Below are 26,218 nucleotides of genomic sequence, written 5' to 3'. Positions count from 1 at the left end.
TGTTTGCTAAAATGTGTATTAAAATTTGTTATCTTTATCACAGTTTTATGATGATAAGAGTAAGGAGAATGTTTCGTTCTGATATTGTTAAAAAGAAAAAAAAGAGCTTAAAGGTTTACTAAATTACCTTTTGTGTAGTAATTGAGGATTTCAGGGCATGTACATGTTTGATACGAATATTTTGATACCCAAAGCTAAATACCTTGTGCCTTATATTGACGGGAATGTTAAAAAGTGAAATTGAGCAACTGTTACCTATTTCCGGAGTAATGCACATATTCGTTATGGAGACTTTGTTGCATTTACATGTGAATGGTACGGGTTTTTGTCATTTCGGTTTGCACACTAGATGTCGATCATTCTCATAACAGGTTTTCTCCCGCTTAGAATAGCCCACTGAGGGACCCTAGGGGTTGGGATGAGTATTGTGGGAATGTTTGCAAGTTTGATGTCACATGTCCTGTCTATAATGTGTATTATTCAAGTATTATTCGCTTGAAGGATTCAAGTTGATTCGTGCGGACCGGGACATGGTCGGAAAGAGGAGAGGAGGAGGAGTGACGGTGTTTATTAATGAGAGATGGAGCGATCCCGCACATGTCTCCATTAAAGAACAATCTCAATCTCCTCCATTCTTCCCACCTTCACACAATACGTGAAGTGCCACACCCGGGAGGACAAGACTCTGGACCTTTTGTATGCAAATGTAAAAGGTGCCTACACCTCCACCGCCCTGCCCCCCCTCGGCCGCTCTGATCACAACCTGATACGTCTGCGACCTGAATACACTCCCATGGTGAGGAGACAGCCTGCACAGAAAATAACTGTTAAGATGTGGAATGATGAAGCTAAGGAGAGGCTGAGAGACTGCTTTGAGTCTACAGACTGGAGCGTGTTCTCTCATGGTGATGACATCGACACCTTCAATGACCATTCCACGGATTACATAAAGTTCTGTGAGGGCAACGTCACATCGACCCGCAAGGTGCGGTGCTTTGCCAACACCAAGCCATGGGTGACCCCTCAACTTCAAGTTCTGCTGAACAAGAAGAAGAGGGTGTTTGCTTCAGGGAGCATAGAGGAGCTTAAAGAGGTCCAGCGAGAGCTAAAGAAGGCGATCAGGATGGCCAAGGAGGAATACAAGAGTAAACTGGAGGAGCAACTGGCGCAGGGCAACACAAGGGATGTGTGGAAAGGCCTGAAGAACATCTCAGGTCACGGCCAGAGTGGAGCCAGAGCCACAGCAGGTGGAGACCAAAGATGGGCCACTGAACTTAACCAGTATTTCAACCGGTTTGATCAGGGCCCCCCTCCCCCCTCCATCTCTGCCCTCCACTCTTCACAAAGCTGTTTTTCCCCTGCTTCAGCCCCCTCCCCCCAACTGTTCTCACCTCCAAGCCACCTTTCTCCCCCCCAACACGCCCTACTGCCTCAGCTGCCCAACCCCCCACAGCCACCTATCTCTGTTACATCTGAACAGTTGAGGAGAGAATTAAGGCGACTGAAGATCAGGAAAGCTGCTGGACCAGATGTACTCAGCCCCAGACTGCTCAGGGACTGTGCTGATCAACTCTGTGAGTTGGTCACACACATCTTCAACCTGAGCCTCAAACTGGAGAAGGTCCCGGTCCAGTGTAAGACCTCCTGTGTGGTTCCGGTTCCCAAGGCGGTGCACGCGAAGGAACCAAGCCACTTCAGACCAGTCGCCCTGACCTCCCATCTGATGAAGACCTTGGAGAGGCTGGTACTCCGCCATCTACGCACGACGGTGAGCTCTGCGTTGGATCCGCTGCAGTTCGCCTACAGGCCAAAGATGGGGGTGGATGACGCCGTCATCTACCTGCAGCACCGGGCACTGACTCATTTGGAAGGCGCCGCTAGCACTGGGGGAGTCATGTTTTTTGACTTCTCAAGTGCTTTCAACACCATCCAGCCGGCGCTGCTAAGGAAGAAGATGGAGGACGCAGGAGTTGGGACACAGCTGGCAGCATGGACGATGGACTACCTCACCAACAGGCCGCAGTATGTGAGGCTGCAGGACTGCAGGTCTGAGGTGACCATATGCAGCACCGGGGTGCCTCAAGGGACAGTGCTGTCACCTTTCCTATTTTCCCTCTACACGGCAGACTTTACCTATGACTCCAGCAGCTGTCACCTCCAGAAGTTTTTTGACGACTCGGCCATTGTGGGCTGCGTGTCTGGGGGGGGGCGAGCTGGAGTACAGGTCAGTCATCAAGGACTTTGTTGACTGGTGTGAGAGCAACTACCTTTGCTTAAACACCGGTAAGGGAGATGGTGATTGACTTCAGGAAAAAGTCCACATCAACTGGTGAGCATCAGGGACATTGAGCTGGTGGACAGCTTCAAATACCTGGGTGTTCACCTCAACAATAAACTGAACTGGTCCACACATCAACGCCGTGTATAAGAAGGGCCGAAGTCGCCTCCACCTCCTGGGGAGACTGAGGTCCTTCGGAGTGTGCAGACCACTTTTAAGGACCTTTTATGACTCCGTGGTAGCCTCTGCTATCCACTACGCTGTGGTCTGCTGGGGAGCAGGCAGCAGGACTGGGACAGGAAGAGACTGAACAGGCTGGTCACGAGGGCCGGCTCTGTCCTGGGCCGCTCGCTGGACTCGGTGGAGGAGGTGGGAGAGAGGAGAACACTCTCCAGACTATCCTCCATCAGGGACAACGCTCTTCACCCACTGCACCTGACCGTGGAGGAGCAGCTCCTTCAGCGGCTCAGGCACCCCCAGTGTAGGACTGTATCTCTTTTATTATTTCTTTTTTCCTTGCACTTTATTTTTTTCAACTGTGCTGTTGTAAAAGTGTGTTTCCCTCTGGGGATGAATAAAGATTTTCTATTCTATTTTCTATTCTATGTCCTGGAGTGATATTAAGAGTTAATTATCATCCAGAGTGGGGGTAGTGTTACGGTTGGGGGCGTGTCTAGGTGTGTGTTGATGAGGAGGCGAGCAGTGAAGCCGCATATGCACGTTTGTCCGTAGAAATACTATTAAATTAAATATTAATATTAATATTATTAAATAAAAACCATTGAAGCCAGTAAAGTTGTTGTTCCCGTGGAGACTCTCCGTGACCATCTTCATCTTAACTATACGGACATAAAGTTACCACCGACGAACGAGCCAGATAAGTTGATAACTTAGTTTCGGAAACCAGCGGGTCTTAACCACGGTAAAGATGCCAGGAGGCTGGAAAGGTAACAACACGTTCCAACAGGAAGAAGGAATTCTGTGATGTCACAGATCAGTTCTAGACCTGCAACCGTAAGATGAACAAACATGATCACAGTTGAAAATTGTTTGATTATAGTTGAAAATTTATTTTTTAAATTTATTTAAAGTGTCTTATCATAACAAAGTTATCTCAAGACACTATACAGTTGAAATAAGACTACAGTTGATTAAGGAAAAATAGATCCAGCAATTCAACAAAGAGCAAGAAACAAAACACTGTACAGTGAGCAATGGCGAGGAAAAACTTCCTTTTAGAAGCAGAAACCTCGAGCGGAACCAGACTCATTGTTGACGGCCTGCCGCTTTGACCGGCTGGGAGGAAGGATGGGGGGGTAGACAGATGGATAAGGAGAGGAGTGAGGGAGGATATAGTGAGAGAAAAGAGGAGAGTGTAGGAGGGTCCATGGGGGTGCTGGAGAGAACTCGGGATCTGATGACGTGGTGAAGATCCTGGATCAGCAGCAGCTCTGGAGGTGGATCCCTGGGGCTCCGGGAGAGAAATAAAAAGGTGTGGGTTTGGGACAAATGTATACAATACACAGGTATACAGACTCCGGTGACGGGTGAAGATATATAGAGGGGAGACGGGGGGGGGGGGGTTGAAATAGCCAGGCCAGAGGGCACATACCTAGCACAGCAGGATCCAGACACAGGGGCCCAAGCCGCGGCAGGAACCCGCGGGTGACCCGGCAGGCGAGATAACCACCAGAGCCGACCCCAAACACCAGCGAGAAGGCGGACCACCACCGGGGGCGCGAGAGGGCAAGCACAGGCGAGGACGACCGAGGAAGCAGAGAGGGGGAGGCACCAGGCGCAGGCACCGGGGCAGAGGGACAGCCAGAAGAACCAGTCAGGGGATAGAGCCCCGGGGCCAGGCCGGGCCACGGAAGACCCCCAGATCGTCAGGCTGCCACCAAGTCCATAGCAGGGGACCGAGTCAAGGAGATAGGGATCCACCACAGCAGCGGCGGCGGAGCCCCCCCAATACCCTGCGGACACGGCCAGTAGCCGGGTCGAGTGCCACCGCATGAGCCCGGGGGAGCAATGGCCAGGCACCGGCCCAGGTCCCCCGGGTCACAGGGGGGCCACGGTTGTGCGGGCAGGGCGGGGGCAATGGGGCTGCAGCCGTCCGGGAACGGCCCCCAATCTTTGAACTGTAGACCGTCCCCAACAGCCGCAGCCCACCTCCCCCATGTCATGAGGAGTTGAAAGTTGTTTGATTATAGTTGAAAATTGTTTGATTATAGTTGAAAATTGTTGGATTATAGTTGAAAATTGTTGGATTATAGTTGAAAATTGTTGGATTATAGTTGAAAATTGTTTGATTATAGTTGAAAATTGTTGGATTATAGTTGAAAATTGTTTGATTATAGTTGAAAATTGTTGGATTATAGTTGAAAATTGTTTGATTATAGTTGAAAATTGTTGGATTATAGTTGAAAATTGTTTGATTATAGTTGAAAATTGTTTGATTACAGTTGAAAATTGTTTGATTATAGTTGAAAATTGTTTGATTATAGTTGAAAATTGTTTAATTATAGTTGAAAATTGTTTGATTATAGTTGAAAATCGTTTGATTATAGATGAAAATTGTTTGATTTCAGTTGAAAATTGTTTGATTTTAGTTGAAAATTGTTTGATTATAGTTGAGAATTGTTTGATTATAGTTGAAAATTGTTTGATTATAGTTGAAAATTGTTGGATTATAGTTGAAAATTGTTTGATTATAATTGAAAATTGTTTGATTATAGTTGAAAATTGTTTGATTATAGTTGAAAATTGTTTGATTATAGTTGAAAATTGTTTGATTACAGTTGAAAATTGTTTGATTACAGTTGAAAATTGTTTGATTATAGTTGAAAATTGTTTGATTTCAGTTGAAAATTGTTTGATTATAGTTGAAAATCGTTTGATTATAGTTGAAAATTGTTTGATTATAGTTGAAAATCGTTTGATTATAGTTGAAAATTGTTTGATTATAGTTGAAAATTGTTTGATTATAGTTGAAAATCGTTTGATTATAGTTGAAAATTGTTTGATTATAGTTGAAAATCGTTTGATTATAGTTGAAAATTGTTTGATTATAGTTGAAAATAGTTTGATTATAGTTGAAAATTGTTTGATTATAGTTGAAAATTGTTTGATTATAGTTGAAAATAGTTTGATTATAGTTGAAAATCGTTTGATTATAGTTGAAAATTGTTTGATTATAGTTGAAAATAGTTTGATTATAGTTGAAAATTGTTTGATTATAGTTGAAAATCGTTTGATTATAGTTGAAAATTGTTTGATTATAGTTGAAAATAGTTTGATTATAGTTGAAAATTGTTTGATTATAGTTGAAAATTGTTTGATTATAGTTGAAAATAGTTTGATTATAGTTGAAAATCGTTTGATTATAGTTGAAAATTGTTCGATTATAGTTGAAAATCGTTCGATTATAGTTGAAAATTGTTTGATTATAGTTGAAAATCGTTTGATTATAGTTGAAAATCGTTTGATTATAGTTGAAAATTGTTCGATTATAGTTGAAAATTGTTCGATTATAGTTGAAAATCGTTTGATTATAGTTGAAAATTGTTTGATTATAGTTGAAAATTGTTTGATTATAGTTGAAAATAGTTTGATTATAGTTGAAAATCGTTTGATTATAGTTGAAAATTGTTCGATTATAGTTGAAAATATTTTGATTATAGTTGAAAATTGTTTGATTATAGTTGAAAATAGTTTGATTATAGTTGAAAATAGTTTGATTATAGTTGAAAATCGTTTGATTATAGTTGAAAATTGTTCGATTATAGTTGAAAATCGTTTGATTATAGTTGAAAATTGTTTGATTATAGTTGAAAATCGTTTAATTATAGTTGAAAATTGTTTGATTTCAGTTAAATTGTTTGATTATTGTTGAAAATTGTTTGATTCCACTTTTAAAAACCTTTGTGTTGAAGACACAGTTGTTTACTGGAATGTTAAAACCAGGATAGAGTGATTTTCATAAAGTCGTTATCATTGATGGTTTATTGCAGGTAATGAGTAACTTGTTGAACTGGGGCGAGAGGGAGTGTCGGGAAATAAAGTGTCACTCGTTACAACTTGCCTTTTTTACACGAGACGATCAAACTTCAGATCGACACATATTTCTCAGGTCGAGGACGAAGGTACGTCAGATGGTTTCTCTCTCTTGCTGCTGCTGTTAACTTTGGTTTCTTCCAGATGTTCAGACGCTGACATGAAGCTTCAGAGATCCTTGTCGTCGCTCAGTGTTTGTGTTTTGTTGTGTCTGAGCTCAAGTAAGATTTCATCCTTTCATTCACGCAGTAGATCAGTAGCATCAGGATCTTGAGACCTTTAATGTTTGTTAATGTTAAAAAAGAATATAAATCATTTCTTTATTGAGAATTTAAATAAAACATATTATTATTGAATTGAAAGCATTTTAAAAATGCATGTATTTATTTTTGAGTTTGATATATATATATATATATATATATATATATATATATATAAATATTTATTTATTATGTGCTTCTGCGTTGTCACTTGATTATTAAAGTAACTTATATACAATATATATTTTTTTATATTGAATAAAAAGAATATAAAACCGAACATATTGAATTATATATAAATCCCTGGAAGTACATCATGAAACACTGTGTAAAAAATATATATTTAAAAATAATTCAAGGTTTAATTTCAATAATATAAAAAACGAATTCAATCTTTCAATATAAACATATATATATATATATTCGATTATTTTTTTAAATGATCATTAAAAAAATCAAATATTTATATAATATATATATATATATTTTATGTTTATGTTTTATATATATATAAAACATAAACATAATTAAATTATAATAACAATATTTGATTTTTTTAATGATAATTGTTGAAAATAATCATCATTAAAGGCTTGAAAAAGGATGTTGATTCAAAAACAAGTTCCTTCATGTTCTGACGACGCCGATGTGTCAATCATTCTGTGTCAATGAAGCTCTGGCTGGCGGAGGCTTGTGGGGTCAGAAGGTGCAGTTCAAGGGTCGAGCCTGCGAGTGGCAGCTGGGATCACATGTGGTGGTTCCGGCTCTGTCGCAGGTGAGCGTGTGCACACGTCTGCGCTTCGGTTCCGCCTCCAGATGGACCGGCTTCGTCTACACAGTTCCCGGAGGTCCAGAGCTGGGCTTGGAGGGCAGTGAGGACCGGATGACCTTGTGGCTCCTCGGGCGTTCATGGGTGTTGAACGACCTGAGGCTACGAGGCTGGACCTCGGTGTGTCTGACCTGGTCCGCTCCGGACAGAAGGTTCCGGGTCTACATCGATGAGAGCCTGGTGAGGGAGGAGTCTGTGGACGGGTCACTGAGTCGACCCCTGAAGGCGGCAGGACACCTGATCCTGGGGTCAGGGTTACATCACGTGCACGAGCGCGGCAGAGTCTCGCTCGTGGAGCTCAGTCTGTTCCGGGTCTGGGCCACAGAGTTGAGCGGCGAGGAGCTCAGCAGGAGGCGCTGCTCGGACGGAGACCTGGTCAGGTGGGACGAGGAGATGTGGATCCACGACTGCACGCCAAGTCCGGACCGTGACCTGGACTGTGGTGAATATGATCGTCTCAGAGAAACACACACTTGTCCTGGAATAATAACACATCAAGTTCATCATAATCATCACGTTCATCTTAACACATCAAGTTCATCTCAACACATCAAGTTCATCTCAACACATCAAGTTCATCTTGACACATCAAGTTCATCTTAACACATCAAGTTCATCTTAACACATCAAGTTCATCTCAACACATCAAGTTCATCTTAACATATAAAGTTTTAACACATCAAGTTCATCATAATCATCACGTTCATCTAAACACATCAAGTTCATCTTAACACATCAAGTTCATCTTAACATATCAAGTTCATCTTAACACATCAAGTTCATCTTAACACATCAAGTTCATCATAATCATCACGTTCATCTTAACACATCAAGTTCATCTCAACACATCAAGTTCATCTTAACACATCAAGTTCATCATAATCATCACGTTCATCTTAACACATCAAGTTCATCTTAACAGATCAAGTTCATCTTGACACATTCAAGTTAATCTTGACACATCAAGATCATCTTAACACATCAAGATCATCTTAACACATCAAGAACATCTTAACACATCATGTTCATTTTAACACATTGAGTTTATCTTAACACATTGAGTTTATCTTAACACATCAAGTTTATCTTAACACATCAAGTTCATCTTAACACATCAAGTTTATCTTAACACATCAAGTTCATCTTAACACATCAAGTTCATCTTAACACATCAAGTTCATCTTAACACATCAAGTTCATCTTAACACATCAAGTTCATCTTAACACATCTTCAACAACTCACAAGTTTATTGATCTAGAAAAAAAAAATCCTTCTTTCTGGGATCTGGGTTTCTGTCGCCAGAGGATGAGATAATGTGGGACGAAGAAGAACGTTTATGGGGTCAGTTCCTTAAAATCCTGCCATGAGTCACTGTGTTTGTCCAGAACCTTCAGTCCTGACGTAGACTTTATGACACAAGATCCTGTTTGAAGAGTTCGGATGTTTGTCCGTCAAAACAAAAACTATAAATACATTAAAAAAAGATCTTTTAGGTTTGATGGTACAACTATGAATACGGTCAAGTTAGTGCTAGAAATATAAAATGAATGTAAAAAAGAATACATTGATAAACATGTGAACGAAAACAATATGTTAAATATAATGTAGATTAAATGTAATTATATACTGTATATAGTATTGAAGATTGAATGGACGGGTCTTCCTGCTGACCTGACTTGACCTTGAATAAGCCGTGGAGGTCATTTATGTAAATATCTGTAAATACACAGAAAGTGTTTAATCATAAATACATTTGTTTAGTACATTTTAATTTTTATTAAATTATCTTCACAAGTTTCATATTAGTCCTTGCGTTATCACAGGGTCAAGGTGACCCAAAGGCTTCCACCATCGCATATGTATTTATGGAAGCCGCGAAGGTCGTTGACCTTGACCCCGAGATGACGCACAGGTTAATAGGATGTTATGTGTTCAGGTTTGGACGAAGACACATGATGAACACATGTCAATCAATCAATAGAATGTCAGACACGGTTCAGGCTGAAGAGAAGGTTAGAGAGTAGAACGTCAACGACTGTGAACTGTTGCTGGTTAAAATGAAATTCTGGGCTGACCTTGAACTTGCAGTTGGACCGGACAGATTCTTCCGGGTCGACGCGCTGGTGAAGATCACGGGTAACGCTTCGAACCCGAAAGAAGTCGTCACACAGTGGGTAAGAAAAGACGGATGTTTCGGTGAAGGATTCAGTCGTAACTTCGTGATGTTTCAGTTACGAGACACACTGGAGGTCAACGAGACCATGAATGTTCTGAACCTCATGGTGAACAGCTGGACGTGAGTCGATGACAAGTCATGGAAAAGTTCACTTGAAAGTCAACATCTTTCCCCGCAGGTATGTGTCTTCCTTCCACGTCCAGGAATACAGCGTTGACCCAGTGGACCAAGTCATCACGTCCATAAAAACTGCTCTGGGACGAAAGTACATCAGTAGCGACTTTGCCGTGGAAAGTCAATATTTTACCGTCGCGCAAATCAGTGAGTTTGATTCCCTCGTGAACAATCATTCAATGATCTAAATGTTTCCTGGTTCCTCAGTGCCTGAGAGCTGCCCTGAAGAAACGCTCTCTACTGTGTACGGACAATACATCTGGCCCGAGACATTCCCAGCTGTCAATCAACGTATGGGATGCATAAAACCAAAGTCAGAGAAAGCAGAAAGACTTTGGTACGATTTTATTCAACAGAATTTTCTGTAAACATATCATGTCAATCTGTCGTGTAAGTGAGACTTGGGTAAAGGTGTTAGTGCTAGTGCTAGTGCTAGTGCTAGTGCTAGTGCTAGTGCTAGTGCTAGCGTTAGTGTTAGATACAAGCATACTTCCTATTGACATGTTTTCACTGCAGACCGTAATAAATTCTCACTCTATAAAGATAACAGATTGTTTATGAATGTCAAACACGGAACTCTACTAAATAATCGCCCTATGACCGGAACAGTTTAGACTGATTTGATTAAGTAAGAAAGAAAGAAAGAAAGAAAGAAAGAAAGAAAGAAAGAAAGTGGGGAATGAGGTAAGGAGGAGGTAAGTCAAAAAGGCCACAAATTAGACTTAGTTTTTACTCTTGGCCTGGATATTTCTAATGTATCTGTACATGATGTCCATCTGATCATTCTCCTGATTAACCTGGACTTCATCCCTGAACCTAAGCCTTTGAAAGTTAGGTCTCAGAGGCGTGTCATCTCAGCTGATACTGCAGACAGTTGTTCTGTTGGACCCTCTTTCCTTTGATGACTTAACGTGTTTGATTCATTGTTTCACTTCTCATTGTGTTGAAATACTGGATCAAGTGTCACCCAACTTGAAAATTCAGAAAAAAACGGTGCCTTTGGACAAATGAAGATCTCTTGAGTTTTAAGAGACTTTGTCGAGAGACTGAGCGTCTCTGGAAGTCCACTAAACTTGAGGTGCACAGACTTCACCTCACGGATCTGATGACTTCTTACAATGAGATGGTAGAAACTACTAGTATCTGATTACATCAGAAAACTGGTAGCAGCAAATAAGAAAAACCCCAAAGTTTTGTTTGACACGATTAATTCTCTCGTGTCTCCTGCTCCTCAAATCACGCCTTCTTCTGTGAAGCTGCTTTCTTGTCCAAAATCTTGGAGAAGGTGGTGTCTGAGCAGCTCTTCCTGGATCAGAGCGACATCCATGAGAAGTTTCAGTCTGGCTTCCGTAAACATCTACAGAGACAGCTTTATTGAAAGTGTCCAGTGACATCATGATGTCGGCTGACTCGGGTAAATTCACTGTTCTGGTTCTCTTGGATCTGTCGTCAGCCTTTGACACAGTTGATCACCAGATCCTGCTGAGAAGACTGAGGGATGAAGACTGTCTGGGTCTGTGTTAGAATGGTTCTCATCTTACCTTTCTGGGCGCAGTTTTTATGTATCTGCCAATCAAATGAGGTCTGAATCGGCAGATCTGTTGTGTGGAGTCCCTCAAGGTTCTGTTCTGGGTCCTTTATTGTTTGTACCTGATTCCCCTCGGTAAAATCATTCAGAGATTTCCTGATGTTTCTTATCACATGTTTGCTGATGACATCCAGCTCTAATGTTGATCCAACTGAGCCCCAGAGGCTGAACTTAGTCAAGTGTTGCTAGAAATCAAACAATGAGTGAAAACACTTTGAAGCTAAATGTGGAATGTTGCTCCTGATGATAAGGTTCCAGGGTTGAGTCAGTACTTGGGTGACTTAGGTCAATCTGTAGAACTGAGCCTGAGAAACCTGGGAGTTGTATTTGACAGACATGTCTCTTGTTCAACACTGAACAAAACATGTGGATTTGGGTCGAATAGGCAACTAGTTGTTACCAGAACCAACTAGTAGTACTTGACTGAATGCAGTCTAAGTCTGGTTTAAGAGTCTATGACAGGAAATAAGATGAAATATATGAGACTGTTTTCAAGCCTGTCATTTTAACAACTTTGTTTTAAAGTTTCTAAACAGATGTTAATAATCTTTATATAAAATATAAAGATGTAAGAAATAGTGACCGAGTAAATTGAAAAACTAAGATATAGTAGGATTGTGTTTGATTGAATGTTTCATGGGTTCAAAGGTTTCTTTTGGGAGATGAAACGTGTTCAGAAGATTTTTATAAATGCTTGATTTGCTCATGTGAGTCGATGGATGTCGGACGATGTCAGTGGGTTTCCATGGAGATTTGTCTTCAAGACAGAAGATTCCATGAATAAGAAAGTTCTGCTCTGACTGTGAACACAAGCGCTGAGAACTCCTTGATGTTTCCAGACTCACATATTGGTCCGACCCCCGATGTGTTTGTTCAGCTGTGGGCTCCAGAAATGCTGTCGGTCGGGTCGGACGAGAACTCGGTGTCAGACCTGAGATGATAACGTCTCCCCTCTGGCTCTTCTGCAGCGAGTTAAGCATAGATGACGACAGAACCCGGTGGGCCGAGCCGGACATGACTGGCTGCAGACCACTGATGGACATCTCAGACATGGAGAACATCACCGTCACACCTGGTGAGATGACGAGTGGAAGGAGAGAAAGACTGAGGAAGACGTGACGAAACATCTTGAATCAATAATCCTGATAATTATAAAAGTATTTGGAAAAATATGGAACAAGGTTTAAATATTATTTATGTAACATTTTATATATAAAGCTAAAAAGATCACACAAGAAATTACTTAAAAAAGAAAATCTTCTATAGACCCTGTAGAAATAAAAATATATTTGAGAATTAAAAAAGATATAATGTACAAAAAAATGCATATGTTAAGACAGTCAAATAAAAACAGTTCTGTATAATAAATTAAAAATACATCCTTTATATCAATTGTTTTTTATATCATGGTTGGTGCGACCCTAACCCTAACCCTAACCCTAACCCTAACCCTAACCCTAACCCTAACCCTAACCCCCTCACGGTTGCTACACTTCCTGTCTGTTTCTGTTTGTATCTTGTTCCTTGTGTAGGTTTACACCAGGTACTCTGGTTTCCTCCCACAGTCTCAAACCTCCAGAAGAAAAGAATCCGAGATACAAAAATCAAACATATATTCCAGAGGTTTCGTCATATCATGAGACACGTTTGATCACAGAGTTGTTTAAACAAGATTCATTGAAAGATTGTTTGTATTTCTTGCTACATTTCTCAGAAGGTTTCAGCTCAACCTTCTCTCCTGATGATGTCATCGCTGACGTAATAATATATTTATCATCAGTCGAGATAAAGTAGCTCCTTGTGAAGGATCCACTCAAGGATCGGAGTCAGTGGATCCACTTTGATCTGATGAGTCTTGATCCGCCAGACAACGCCGAGGACATGGTGGGCATGATCGAGGGTCTGGTGGAGGACCAACTGGGGGATTCTGACAACCTGGACGCCGCCGACCTGGACATGGTGGTGAAGAAGCTGGAGCAGGTGGTTGGAGTCGGAATCATGGAGCCCAAGTTGTGCAACGGCATCATGAAGATCATCGCCGACATCCTGGTGTCTGACACCGACGTCACCTCCGTGTCTCAAGAGTGAGTCTCAGAGTATAAATATCCTAGAAATACACCTGTATATCACTGGCATCGTTATATTGATGGATTTGTATTGAAACTTTCTATTTAAATCATGTCATTTTTGGGGGAAAGATTCCATTGAAAAATGTCCAATTTAAGGATGAATTGGTATTTTTTTAAGTGAGTTTAAAAAAATGAATATTGCGTGTAAAAATGTTTTTTTTACACATGTAGTTTTATATTTTAATTCTAATTATTTAAAAATAAATGTTCTTATTTCATGTATTTTTAATTGGTAGCCTTTTAAATTCAATATAAATGAGTTAAAAAGTGTTAGAAAATGTAACTATTGGAACAAGAACATCAAACTGTAAATAATATATATAGACCCTGGTCTACAAATATGCTTTAGAAATAACCATTACTTACTTATATCAGAAACAGTTACGTGGTTTGAAATGTTAGATTGATTGAATGTTCTGATACCACTGACGTTCTTCTCCAGTCATTGTTCCTCGACTGTTGTTCCTCGACTGTCGTTCCTCGACTGTCGTTCCTCGACTGTTGTTCATCGACTGTTGTTCCTCAATTGTTGTACCTCGACTGTTGTTCCTCAATTGTTGTACCTCGACTGTTGTTCATCGACTGTTGTTCCTCAATTGTTGTACCTCGACTGTTGTTCATCAACTGTTGTTCCTCGACTGTCGTTCCTCGACTGTTGTTCATCGACTGTTGTTCCTCAATTGTTGTACCTCGACTGTTGTTCATCGACTGTTGTTCCTCGATTGTTGTTCCTCAATTGTTGTACCTCGACTGTTGTTCATCGACTGTTGTTCATCGACTGTTGTTCCTCAATTGTTGTACCTCGACTGTTGTTCATCGATTGTTGTACCTCGACTGTTGTTCCTCGACTGTCGTTCCTCAACTCTCGTTCATCGACTGTCGTTCCTCGACTGTTCTTCCTCGACTGTCGTTCCTCAACTGTCGTTAATCGACTGTTGTTCATTGACTGTTGTTCCTCTATTGTTGTTCCTCGATTGTTGTACCTCGACTGTTGTTTCTCGATTGTTGTACCTCGACTGTTGTTCCTTGACTGTTCTTCCTCGACTGTCGTTCCTCAACTGTTGTTCATCGACTGTTGTTCCTCGACTGTTGTTCATCGACTGTTGTTCCTCGATTGTTGTACCTCGACTGTTGTTCCTCGACTGTTGTTAATCGACTGTTGTTCATCGACTGTTGTTCATCGACTGTTGTTCCTCGACTGTTGTTCCTCGACTGTTGTTCATCGACTGTTGTTCATCGACTGTTGGTCATCGACTGTTGTTCCTCGACTGTTGTTCCTCGACTGTTGTTCCTCGACTGTTGTTCCTCGACTGTTGTTCCTCGACTGTTGTTCATCGACTGTTGTTCATCGACTGACTGTTGTTCCTCGACTGTTGTTCCTCGACTGTTGTTCCTCGACTGTTGTTCCTCGACTGTTGTTCCTTGACTGTTGTTCCTCGACTGTTGTTCATCGACTGTTGTTCATCGACTGTTGTTCATCGACTGTTGTTCATCAACTGTTGTTCCTCAACTGTTGTTCATCGACTGTTGTTCCTCGACTGTTGTTCATCGACTGTTGTTCCTCGACTGTTGTTCCTCGACTGTTGTTCCTCGACTGTTGTTCCTCGACTGTTCTTTCTCGACTGTTGTTCATCGACTGTTGTTCATCGACTGTTGTTCCTCGACTGTTGTTCCTCGACTGTTGTTCCTCGACTGTTGTTCCTCGACTGTTGTTCCTCGACTGTTGTTCCTCGACTGTTGTTCCTCGACTGTTGTTCCTCGACTGTTGTTCCTTGACTGTTGTTCCTCGACTGTTGTTCATCGACTGTTGTTCATCGACTGTTGTTCATCGACTGTTGTTCATCAACTGTTGTTCCTCAACTGTTGTTCATCAACTGTTGTTCCTCGACTGTTGTTCATCGACTGTTGTTCCTCGACTGTTGTTCCTCGACTGTTGTTCCTCGACTGTTGTTCCTCGACTGTTGTTTCTCGACTGTTGTTCATCGACTGTTGTTCATCGACTGTTGTTCCTCGATTGTTGTACCTCAACTGTTGTTCCTCGATTGTTGTACCTTGACTGTTGTTCCTTGACTGTTCTTCCTCGACTGTTGTTCCTTGAATGTTGTTTCTGGACTGTTGTTCATCAACTCTTGTTCCTTGACAGTTGTTCATCGACTGTTGTTCCTCGACAGTTGTTCATCGACTGCTGTTCCTCAACTGTTGTTCATCGACTGTTGTTCCTCGACTGTTGTTCATCAACTGTTGTTCATCAACTGTTGTTCCTCAACTGTTGTTCATCGACTGTTGTTCCTCGACTGTTGTTCATCAACTGTTGTTCATCGACTGTTGTTCATCGACTGTTGTTCATCAACTGTTGTTCCTCAACTGTTGTTCATCAACTGTTGTTCATCGACTGTTGTTCATCAACTGTTGTTCATCAACTGTTGTTCCTCAACTGTTGTTCATCGACTGTTATTCATCAACTGTTGTTCCTCGACTGTTGTTCATCGACTGTTGTTCATCGACTGTTGTTCATCGACTGTTGTTCCTGGACTGTTGTTCCTCGACTGTTGTTAATCGACTGTTGTTCCTCGACTGTTGTTCATCGACTGTTGTTAATCAACTGTTGTTCCTCGACTGTTGTTCATCGACTGTTGTTCATCGACTGTTGTTCATCAACTGTTGTTCCTCGACTGTTGTTCATCGACTGTTGTTCCTCGACTGTTGTTCATAGACTGTTGTTCATCGACTGTTGTTCCTCGACTGTTGTTCCTCGACTGTTGTTAATCGACTGTTGTTCCTCGACTGTTGTTCATCGACTGTTGTTAATCAACTGTTGTTCCTCGACTGTTGTTCATCGACTGTTGTTCATCGACTGTTGTTCATCAACTGTTGTTCCTCGACTGTTGTTCATCGACTGTTGTTCCTCGACTGTTGTTCATAGACTGTTGTTCATCGACTGTTGTTCCTCGACTGTTGTTCATCGACTGTTGTTCATCGACTGTTGTTCCTCGACTTTTGTTCCTCGACTGTGTTCATCGACTGTTGTTCCTCGACTGTTGTTCCTCAACCCTTGTTCATCGACTGTTGTTCCTCGACTGTTGTTCATCGACTGTTGTTCATCAACTGTTGTTCATCTACTGTTGTTCCTCGACTGTTGTTCCTCGACTGTTGTTCATTGACTGTTGTTCCTCGACTGTTGTTCCTCGACTGTTGTTCCTCAACCCTTGTTCCTCTAGTGTCCTCAGCATGACGGAGAACGTTGGCGACACCATGGAGTTCCCGGGTGAGTCTTACAGTCTCACGGCTCCGACTGTAGCTCTGTCTATGGTCAACACGGGTCGAGGAGGATTCAAGGGCCTCACGTTCGGCGTCTCGTCGATCTCTTCCGGTCTGGAGCCGCAGGTGAGTCGTTACCATGGAGACGACACCGACGAGGAGTCAACAACAACAACTGCTCTTTTTTTTAAGGTTTTTCTCGACCCCGGAGTCGTGGATAAACCTGGAGCCGACGCAACGATCTCTCTCCCGTACGAACTCAACAACTTCTTTCCATCTGGAGAGAAAAACAAAACACGCATCCATTTTAACTTCTTTGGGACGCCGGACTTGTTTCAGGTGTTTTTCTCTTTTATCAATAAAGTTTTATTTCCTTCCATCCATCCATCCATCCATCCATCCATCCATCCATCCATCCATCCATCCATCCATCCATCCATCCATCCATCCATCCATCCATCCATCCATCCATCCATCCATCCATCCATCCATCCATCCATCCATCCATCCATCCATCCATCCATCCATCCATCCATCCATCCATCCATCCATCCATCCATCCATCCATCCATCCATCCATCCATCCATCCATCCATCCATCCATCCATCCATCCATCCATCCATCCATCCATCCATCCATCCATCCATCCATCCATCCATCCATCCATCCATCCATCCAGTCAGAATATCAATCATCAGAGTATTTTTGAATATTTTATATTTTGAAACTTTGAAACCTCTTTAATTGTATGTTTTAGCATTGAACTGTTTTTTATTAAATAAAAGAGTTAAATCATTTCTTTATTAAAGGTAGAATATTTATATATATATATATATATATATATATATATATATATATATATATGAACATTTCAAAGCATTACATATATATTTTTAAAAATAATCTGATTAAATAATTCCTATAATAAAAGGTTTTTATCTTTTTATTAAAACATTTAAATATTTTCAAAATGAACCTTTTAAAATGTTCAATCCAACCATGAGATGATCTTCGTGGTTCAAATGTTCTTCAGGAGCAGACGACGAGCAACAGCAGCTGGAGGTTAAACTCCAACATCGTCTCGGCGCGAGTCAGTCAAGCCGACGTCCACGACCTCAGGGACAAGGTCGTCGTCACCTTCCGACACCTGGCGAGCGCACAGGTGATCAGTCGTGGATCCTGCCGTCAGGAGAGGAACCTGTTGTGTCTTCACGAGGTTGTGTTGTTTTCACAGATGCAGCAACGAGTCAAATGTGTGTTTTGGGATTTTCAGACCAACGGTGAGATTATGTTTGTTGGATCCAGAGATTATCTTTCACGGTCGACATGGAAACACACGAGTGTAGAACTGATAACAATGTTTGTGTGTCCGTGAAAATGTCATTTTGTCCAGAGATTTACAAAAGGAGAGATTTTGTTGAATTTATTTTTATTATTATTGATTCGTATTTTCTTTTTACCAAAACCACTACGTACAGAAAGTTCCTCACAGAACTATCATCACAGTTTAAAATATAAATATTTATTATTTTCAGAAGCAATAATAATGATTAATGCTCATTTTTCTATATTAGATCTAAAAGCTAAAACCTTGAAACCACCTCATAGAGAGAAGGTTCTTTCTGACTGTAATGTTAAGTTTGGTACATATTATTTTACCAGGTGGTTAACCTGCTAGTTAATCCTTTTAGTTAACAAACTATCTGAACTCAGTATGAGGTGAAACGTACCTCCTTGTAACGCCTCATATTAAATTGTGTTTTTTAACAACTGTAATGGAAAGTTTGCTGCATATATTCTCTACCTGGTGGTTAACTAGCTAGTTAATCCTTTTAGTTAACAAACTATCTGAACTCAGACCTCATCAAACTTATTAAATTGTGTTTTTTAACAACTGTAATGGAAAGGTTAGTACATTTTAACTAAGTGTCAAACTTACTGGTTAATCTAGTCACTTAGTTTAGCGTCTGAACTCAGCACGAGTTGAGTTTTATCAGCACATAACTAACCACTGTAATGATGTTTTTAAAGCAGTGACACATGATCAACAAACACGTCATGAAAAGCATCTGGTCTCGTGTTGTGTCTCAAATCACGTGTGCGTTTGAAGGACCACGTTGTGAGTCCTCAGTGTTGTGCGACTGTTGTGTGTCTCAGGTGGGCGGGGGGGCTGGAGCAGTCGTGGATGTGTCACTCAAAGCGTCTCCTCCAACCAGAGCAGCTGTCACTGTGACCACCTGACACACTTCGCTCTTCTGCTGGTGAGGGTCACGGTTTAACCTCCGCACGACCTTGAACCTTGACCCCGGGTCCGTCTCTGGTTCCAGGACGTGTCCAGGACGCCCGTCAGCGAGAGCGACAGCTTCGCTCTCACCATCATCTCCAACCTGGGCTGCGGTTTGTCGTCCATCTTCCTGGGCGTCACCCTCGTCACCTACATCGCTTTCCCGTGAGTTGGCGAGTCACCGGTTCAGAACCGGGTCCTGAACACATGTTGTGTTCGCGGTCCAGGAAGCTGAGGCGAGACAACCCGTCCAAGATCCTCATCAACCTGTCGCTGGCGCTGCTGGGCTTGAGTCTTCTCTTCCTGCTGGACCCGTGGCTCTCGTCCTTCGCCGACCGCGCCCTGTGCGTCGCCACCGCCGCCTCGCTGCACTACTTCCTGCTGGCCTCGTTCACCTGGATGGGTCTGGAGGCCGTGCACATGTACCTGGCCCTGGTCCAGGTCTTCAACACCTACATCCCTCTCTACCTGCTCAAGCTCTGCACCGTGGGCTGGGGTGAGACTGAGCGTCTCTTGTGTTCGTGTCAATATTCAAGGATATAAGATTAACTTTTAATTTTTATATTTATGTTGATACTTTAATCATTTCTTGATTGACAGGTGTGTTTTTTAAGTAATTCAATAAACATTTTTGACTATTCCTAAAATAAATGTTCTTTTCCACATAGAGTTGGATATTTTAATTCCAATAATTCCAAAATAAAATGTATAAATTCAATGTTTTTAAATTTGTAGTCTTTAAAATTCAATATTTAATTGGTATAATAGAGTCTCCAGACTAAACCAACAGAGCACAGAGATACTGATCAAACTTAAAGATGGTTTTAAACATAGAGTTGGAGATTTCAATTAAATCATCGGAAAATATACATGTTCAATTCAAAATCTATTTTTATTTAAATGTATAACTGTTGTTATAATAGAGTCTCCAGACTAAACCAACAGAGCACAGAGATACTGATCAAACTTAAAGATGGTTTTAAACATAGAGTTGGAGATTTCAATTAAATCATCGGAAAATATACATGTTCAATTCAAAATCTATTTTTATTTAAATGTATAACTGTTGTTATAATAGAGTCACTAGACTAAACCAACAGAGCACAGAGATACTGATCAAACTTAAACATGGTTTTAAACATAGAGTTTGAGATTTTCATTCCAATGATTCCCAAATAAAATGTTTAAATTCAATATTTTTCAATTTGTAGTCTTTTAGATTAATTTCAATCATTGGAAAATAAATGGTAATTCGAAATCTATTAGTTAATACTCTTTTAAATTCAATATATACATGTTGGTATAATCGTGTCAAACCAACAGAGCACAGAGATACTGGATCAAACTTTCAGCCAATCACAGACGATCACGTGGTGATTTCAAAACAACGAGACGATTTCCTACTTTTTTATCAACAAATATTGAGTTTAAAGATGAAACAAAACTAATCCAACCTTTGACTTTTGAATGTAATTATAGAAAATACAACATTTTCTTTAACACTTAAATAAACAAATTCAACGTTTGAAAAGTTCACGTCAACAATAATCTGATGCTAAACATTCAATGAAGCTCTGAGGTGTTTGTTTGTCTCTCAGGACTTCCTCTGCTGGTCGTGGCTCTGGTTCTGGTCGTGGACGTGGCGGCGTACGGTGGCGTCGTTCCTCAGGCGGCGTCCGCGGACCTTCACTCTCAGGACTCGTTGTAAGACTCGCTGCTCCGTCACCATGGTTCTGCTCTGACCCGCGGGCCTGTGTCCAGCTGCTGGCTGCAGGACGACATCTTCTTCTACGTGACCGTGGTGACCTTCGTGCTCCTCGTGCTGCTGGGAAACTTCGCCGTGTTCGTGCTGGTTCTGGTCCGGATCAAGAAGAGCAAAATGAACAAGTCCAAGTCGAGCAGCGGCACGAGCGTGCAGGAGCTGAGGGTGACGGCCAGCCTCACGGTGCTGCTGGGACTCACCTGGTCCATGGGGTTCCTTTCTTTTGGGCCGGGCCGGGTCGCCATGATGTACCTGTTCTCCATCTTCAACACTCTGCAGGGTAAACACTTCCTTCTGAAGGCAGGACTACACTTGTTCTGGCTCCCTCTACTGGTACAACTGTGTAATTACAGATGATGCAAACAAGATTTTATTGTTTTTTCTCAAACCTTCAGAAAATACTTTAGTCAATGAAAGCAACTGTCGTCTCTGAGCCACAACCATGAAGCACTTTAGTTACACAAGTTCACATGTGTGAAGGAAACAAACCATTATTTACTTACATGATTTGTGCATGTGTTGTGTGTGTGTTGTGCATGTCTGTGCATGTGTTGTGTGTGTGTTGTGTGCATATTTTGTGCAACTGTGTGTGTTTTGTGCATGTTTGTGCATTTGTTGTGTGCGTGTGCGTGTGTGTGTGCATGTGTTGTGTGTCTGCATGCATGTTTGTGTGCATGTTTGTGTTTGTGTGTGTGTGCATGTTTGTGTGTGCCATGTGTTGTGTGTGTACGTGTTGTGTGTGCCATGTGTTGTATGTGTGCATGTGTTGTGTGCGTGTGCATGCATGTGTTGTGTTTGTGTGTGCATGCATGTGTTGTATGTGTGTGCATGCATGTGTTATGTGTGTGTGCAGCCATGTGTTGTGTGTGTGTGCAGCCATGTGTTGTGTGTGTGTGCAGCCATGTGTTGTGTGTGTGTTGTGTTGTGTTTGTGTGTGTGCATGTTTGTGTGTGCATGTGTTGTGTGTGTGCATGTGTTGTGTGTGTACGTGTCGTGTGTGTGCATGTGTTGTGTGTGTGCATGTGTTGAGTGTGTGTGCATGCATGTGTTGTGTGTGTATTGTGTTTGTGTGTGTGCATGTTTGTGTGTGCCATCTGTTGTGTGTGCATGTGTTGTGTGTGTGCATGTGTTGTGTGTGTACGTGTTGTGTGTGTGCATGTGTTTTGTATGTGTGTGTATGTGTTGTGTGTGTGTGTGTGCATGCATGTGTTGTGTGTGTGTGCAGCCATGTGTTGTGTGTGTGTTGTGTTTGTGTGTGTGCATGTTTGTGTGTGCCATCTGTTGTGTGTGCATGTGCTGTGTGTGTGCATGTGTTGTGTGTGTGCATGCATGTGTTGTGTGTGTGCATGTGTTTTGTATGTGTGTGTGTGTGTGTGTGTGTGTGTGTGTGTGTGTGTGTGTGTTTGTGCATGCATGTGTTGTGTGTGTGTGCATGCATGTGTTGTGTGTGTGTGTAGCCATGTGTTGTGTGTGTTGTGTTACTCACTAGAGTCTTGTGCTCCTCAGGCTTCTTTGTGTTTCTCTTCCACTGTGTGATGAAGGAGCAGGTGAGGCAGCAGTGGAGGAAACACCTGAGCTGTCGAGGACCAGACGAGGAACTCTCAGGTACTTTATCAATAAAGTTGATCTATCAGAGAATCTTGATCACGTGACTCATCATCATGTTCTTCAGGCCGGAGTCGAAGTGAGAACAGAAGCAATCCTGTCAGATCGGATTTACTCGCTTCCAGCAAGAGCAACGACACCAGGATCTCAGAATCGACGTCGGAACCAGAACCTCGAGCGAACAAGTCTTGATCAGAACCAGAACCTCGAGCGAACAAGTCTTGATCAGAACCAGAACCTCGAGAGAACAAGTCTTGATCAGAACCAGAACCTCGAGAGAACTAGTCTTGATCAGAACCAGAACCTCGAGAGAACAAGTCTTGATCAGAACCAGAACCTCGAGCGAACAAGTCTTGATCAGAACCAGAACCTCGAGAGAACTAGTCTTGATCAGAACCAGAACCTCGAGAGAACAAGTCTTGATCAGAACCAGAACCTCGAGAGAACTAGTCTTGATCAGAACCAGAACCTCGAGAGAACAAGTCTTGATCAGAACCAGAACCTCGAGAGAACTAGTCTTGATCAGAACCAGAACCTCGAGAGAACAAGTCTTGATCAGAACCAGAACTCTCACTAATGTTTTCATGAATCAGATGAAAATGATGTAAATAATGATAATAAAAGCATCATTTAAAACTGTGTGATTCTAAAAACATGTTAGTGATAAGTTATAACAGAGTAATAACAATGTAATACAATTAGTACGGAGTACTAACAATTTAATTCAATAATATTATACGGAGTACTAACAATGTAATACAATAATATCATGACACTGTTGTTATATTTGTATATTTTAACACAAATGATGCTCAGAACCAAAAAATAAAACTTAACAAAATAAAATATTCAATTCAACACACACCCACAGACATGAACACCAACACATACACACACATAAACACCAACACACAGACACGCACATACATTAACACTTACACATACATACCGTATATACATACTGGATCAAGTGGCATCCATTAAATCGAACTTGAAAATTTAAAAAAAACGGTGCCCTTGGACGAATGAAGATCTTCTGAGTCTGAAGAGACTTTGTCGAAAGACTGAGCGTCTCTGGAAGTCCACTAAACTTGAGGTGCATAGACTTCAGGGATATGATGGTGGAAACTGCCAGATCTGATTACATCAGGAAACTGGTGTTGTTTGACACGATTAATTCTCTCGTGTCTCAAATCACGCCTTCTTCTGTGAAGCTGCTTTGTTGAGATTTTTCACTGACAAAAATAAATTGATCAAAGAGAAAATCGCTTCCCTTTTGTGTGGAACCCCTGCTGTCTTTGAGCCTGTTCTACCTTGTGGTCCTCCTTTAACATTGTAACTCTGGCCGATATTTCGGCTCTGGTGAACAAGATGAAACCCTCTTCTTTTCTGTCTTGTGTTTAACAAAATGGTAAACCGCTCCCTTTCAATAGGTTTTTTTCCAAATGCATTTGAACCATTGTGGAGCCTTTGCTCAGTAATTTCAGGCCTATTTCTAAGCTCCCTTTCTTGTCCAAGATCTTGGAGAAGGTGGTGTCTGAGCAGCTGTTCCTGGATCAGAGCGACATCCATGAGAAGTTTCAGTCTGACATCCTGATGTTCTGGTTCTCTTGGATCTGTCCTCAGCCTTTGACACAGTTGATCACCAGATCCTGCTGAGAAGACTGATGGATGAAGACTGTCTGGGTCTGTGTTAGAATGGTTCTCATCTTACCTTTCTGTTTCAGTGTACCTGTCAATCAAATAAGGTCTGAATCATCTGTTGTGTGGAGTCCCTCAAGGTTCTGTTCTGATACCTCGCACACGGCTCAGGACCAGAGGAGAGAAATCTTTTCAGGCTGTTGCTCCTAAGCTTTGGAACGATCTTCTCTCTCTTTGCTCTTGATGGATCTACTGACTCCTTTAAGAAACATCTGTGTTTGATGATCTACTGACTCCTTTAAGAAACATCTGTGTTTGATGATCTACTGACTCCTTCAAGAAACATCTCTGTGTTTGATGATCTACTGACTCCTTCAAGAAACATGTGTGTTTGATGATCTACTGACTCCTTCAAGAAACATGTGTGTTTGATGATCTACTGACTCCTTCAAGAAACATCTCTGTGTTTGATGATCTACTGACTCCTTCAAGAAACATGTGTGTTTGATGATCTACTGACTCCTTCAAGAAACATCTGTGTTTGATGATCTACTGACTCCTTCAAGAAACATCTGTGTTTGATGATCTACTGACTCCTTCAAGAAACATCTGTGTTTGATGATCTACTGACTCCTTCAAGAAACATCTGTGTTTGATGATCTACTGACTCCTTCAAGAAACATCTGTGTTTGATGATCTACTGACTCCTTCAAGAAACATCTGTGTTTGATGATCTACTGACTCCTTCAAGAAACATCTGTGTTTGATGATCTACTGACTCCTTCAAGAAACATCTGTGTTTGATGATCTACTGACTCCTTCAAGAAACATCTGTGTTTGATGATCTACTGACTCCTTCAAGAAACATCTGTGTTTGATGATCTACTGACTCCTTCAAGAAACATGTGTGTTTGATGATCTACTGACTCCTTCAAGAAACATGTGTGTTTGATGATCTACTGACTCCTTCAAGAAACATGTGTGTTTGATGATCTACTGACTCCTTCAAGAAACATCTGTGTTTGATGATCTACTGACTCCTTCAAGAAACATGTGTGTTTGATGATCTACTGACTCCTTCAAGAAACATGTGTGTTTGATGATCTACTGACTCCTTCAAGAAACATCTGTGTTTGATGATCTACTGACTCCTTCAAGAAACATCTGTGTTTGATGATCTACTGACTCCTTCAAGAAACATGTGTGTTTGATGATCTACTGACTCCTTCAAGAAACATCTCTGTGTTTGATGATCTACTGACTCCTTCAAGAAACATCTGTGTTTGATGATCTACTGACTCCTTCAAGAAACATCTGTGTTTGATGATCTACTGACTCCTTCAAGAAACATCTGTGTTTGATGATCTACTGACTCCTTCAAGAAACATCTGTGTTTGATGATCTACTGACTCCTTTAAGAAACATCTCTGTGTTTGATGATCTACTGACTCCTTCAAGAAACATCTGTGTTTGATGATCTACTGACTCCTTCAAGAAACATCTGTGTTTGATGATCTACTGACTCCTTCAAGAAACATCTCAAGACACTTTGATTTGAGCTTTTCCTTGATTCTCTGAGACTCTTGTGTTCGTCTCAGTTTTATCTTGATCTTTAAAGTATATATTTTATTAAATATTGTTTTGATTGTTTAAGTTCTTTGTGACCCTGGTCTGGAAAAGTGCTCTATAAATATTACTAACACCGACACAAACACACACAAACATACAAACACACAACGCAGAGACTGTTTGTCTTAAACAAGTGTTTGTTTATGTTGTTTGTATGTTCTGTGCATGTTGTGTGTGTCTGTGTTTATGTGTTTGTGTGCAGTCATGCATGCCTGTGCGTGTGTCTGACACGTATGTGTGAGCATGTGTGTGTGCGTGAGCATGTGTGTGTGTGTGTGTGAGCATGTGTGTGTGTGTGTGTGTGTGTGTGTGATATGCGTGAACATTTTTCTTCGGACTGTGTTGACCTTGGACTTGCATTAAAAAGGATGTGATTCTCAGAAACAATTTTTCTCAGCTGAGTTTCTCACCTGAGCGTCTCACCTGAGCGTCTCACCTGAGCGTCTCACCTGAGCGTCTCAACAGCTCTGAGCAGTAACGAGGCGTCTCTGAGCGTCTGGACCAACTGGCTGGATGACATTCTGCTCATAGTTGTCCACACACGCCCTCC

At 41.4% G+C, this 26,218-nt stretch overlaps 1 protein-coding gene across 1 annotated transcript; it reads left to right on the top strand.

Annotated features, from left to right (window-relative positions):
• Positions 1-6,365: 6,365 nt before the first annotated feature.
• adgrg4a (adhesion G protein-coupled receptor G4a) lies at positions 6,366-22,693 on the top strand. Its single transcript, XM_087798930.1, has 20 exons — positions 6,366-6,420; positions 6,476-6,552; positions 7,266-7,862; positions 9,510-9,595; positions 9,653-9,717; positions 9,776-9,918; positions 9,979-10,108; positions 12,328-12,434; positions 13,227-13,443; positions 16,707-16,872; positions 16,939-17,085; positions 17,781-17,909; positions 17,982-18,027; positions 18,905-19,008; positions 19,075-19,196; positions 19,259-19,527; positions 20,630-20,735; positions 20,793-21,073; positions 22,300-22,398; positions 22,466-22,693. Exons 2-20 carry the CDS (start codon positions 6,492-6,494, stop codon positions 22,588-22,590), a joined length of 3,000 nt encoding a protein of 999 aa, XP_087655056.1. The 5' UTR covers positions 6,366-6,420; positions 6,476-6,491; the 3' UTR covers positions 22,591-22,693.
• Positions 22,694-26,218: the final 3,525 nt, after the last annotated feature.

This window comes from Callionymus lyra, chromosome 9 (assembly GCF_982586985.1).
Source record: "Callionymus lyra chromosome 9, fCalLyr1.hap1.1, whole genome shotgun sequence".
Taxonomy (NCBI): domain Eukaryota; kingdom Metazoa; phylum Chordata; class Actinopteri; order Syngnathiformes; family Callionymidae; genus Callionymus; species Callionymus lyra.
This window is presented reverse-complemented; position numbering and strand designations above follow the sequence as displayed.

Bases quoted from the DNA above. Each gene is read 5' to 3' on its own strand.
- adgrg4a (XM_087798930.1), top strand. From the start codon at position 6,492: ATGAAGCTTCAGAGATCCTTGTCGTCGCTCAGTGTTTGTGTTTTGTTG. The intron at 19,197-19,258 runs GTGAGTTGGCGA...TTCGCGGTCCAG, and splicing joins GTCACCTACATCGCTTTCCC to GAAGCTGAGGCGAGACAACC. The intron at 20,736-20,792 runs GTAAGACTCGCT...GCCTGTGTCCAG, and splicing joins CTTCACTCTCAGGACTCGTT to CTGCTGGCTGCAGGACGACA.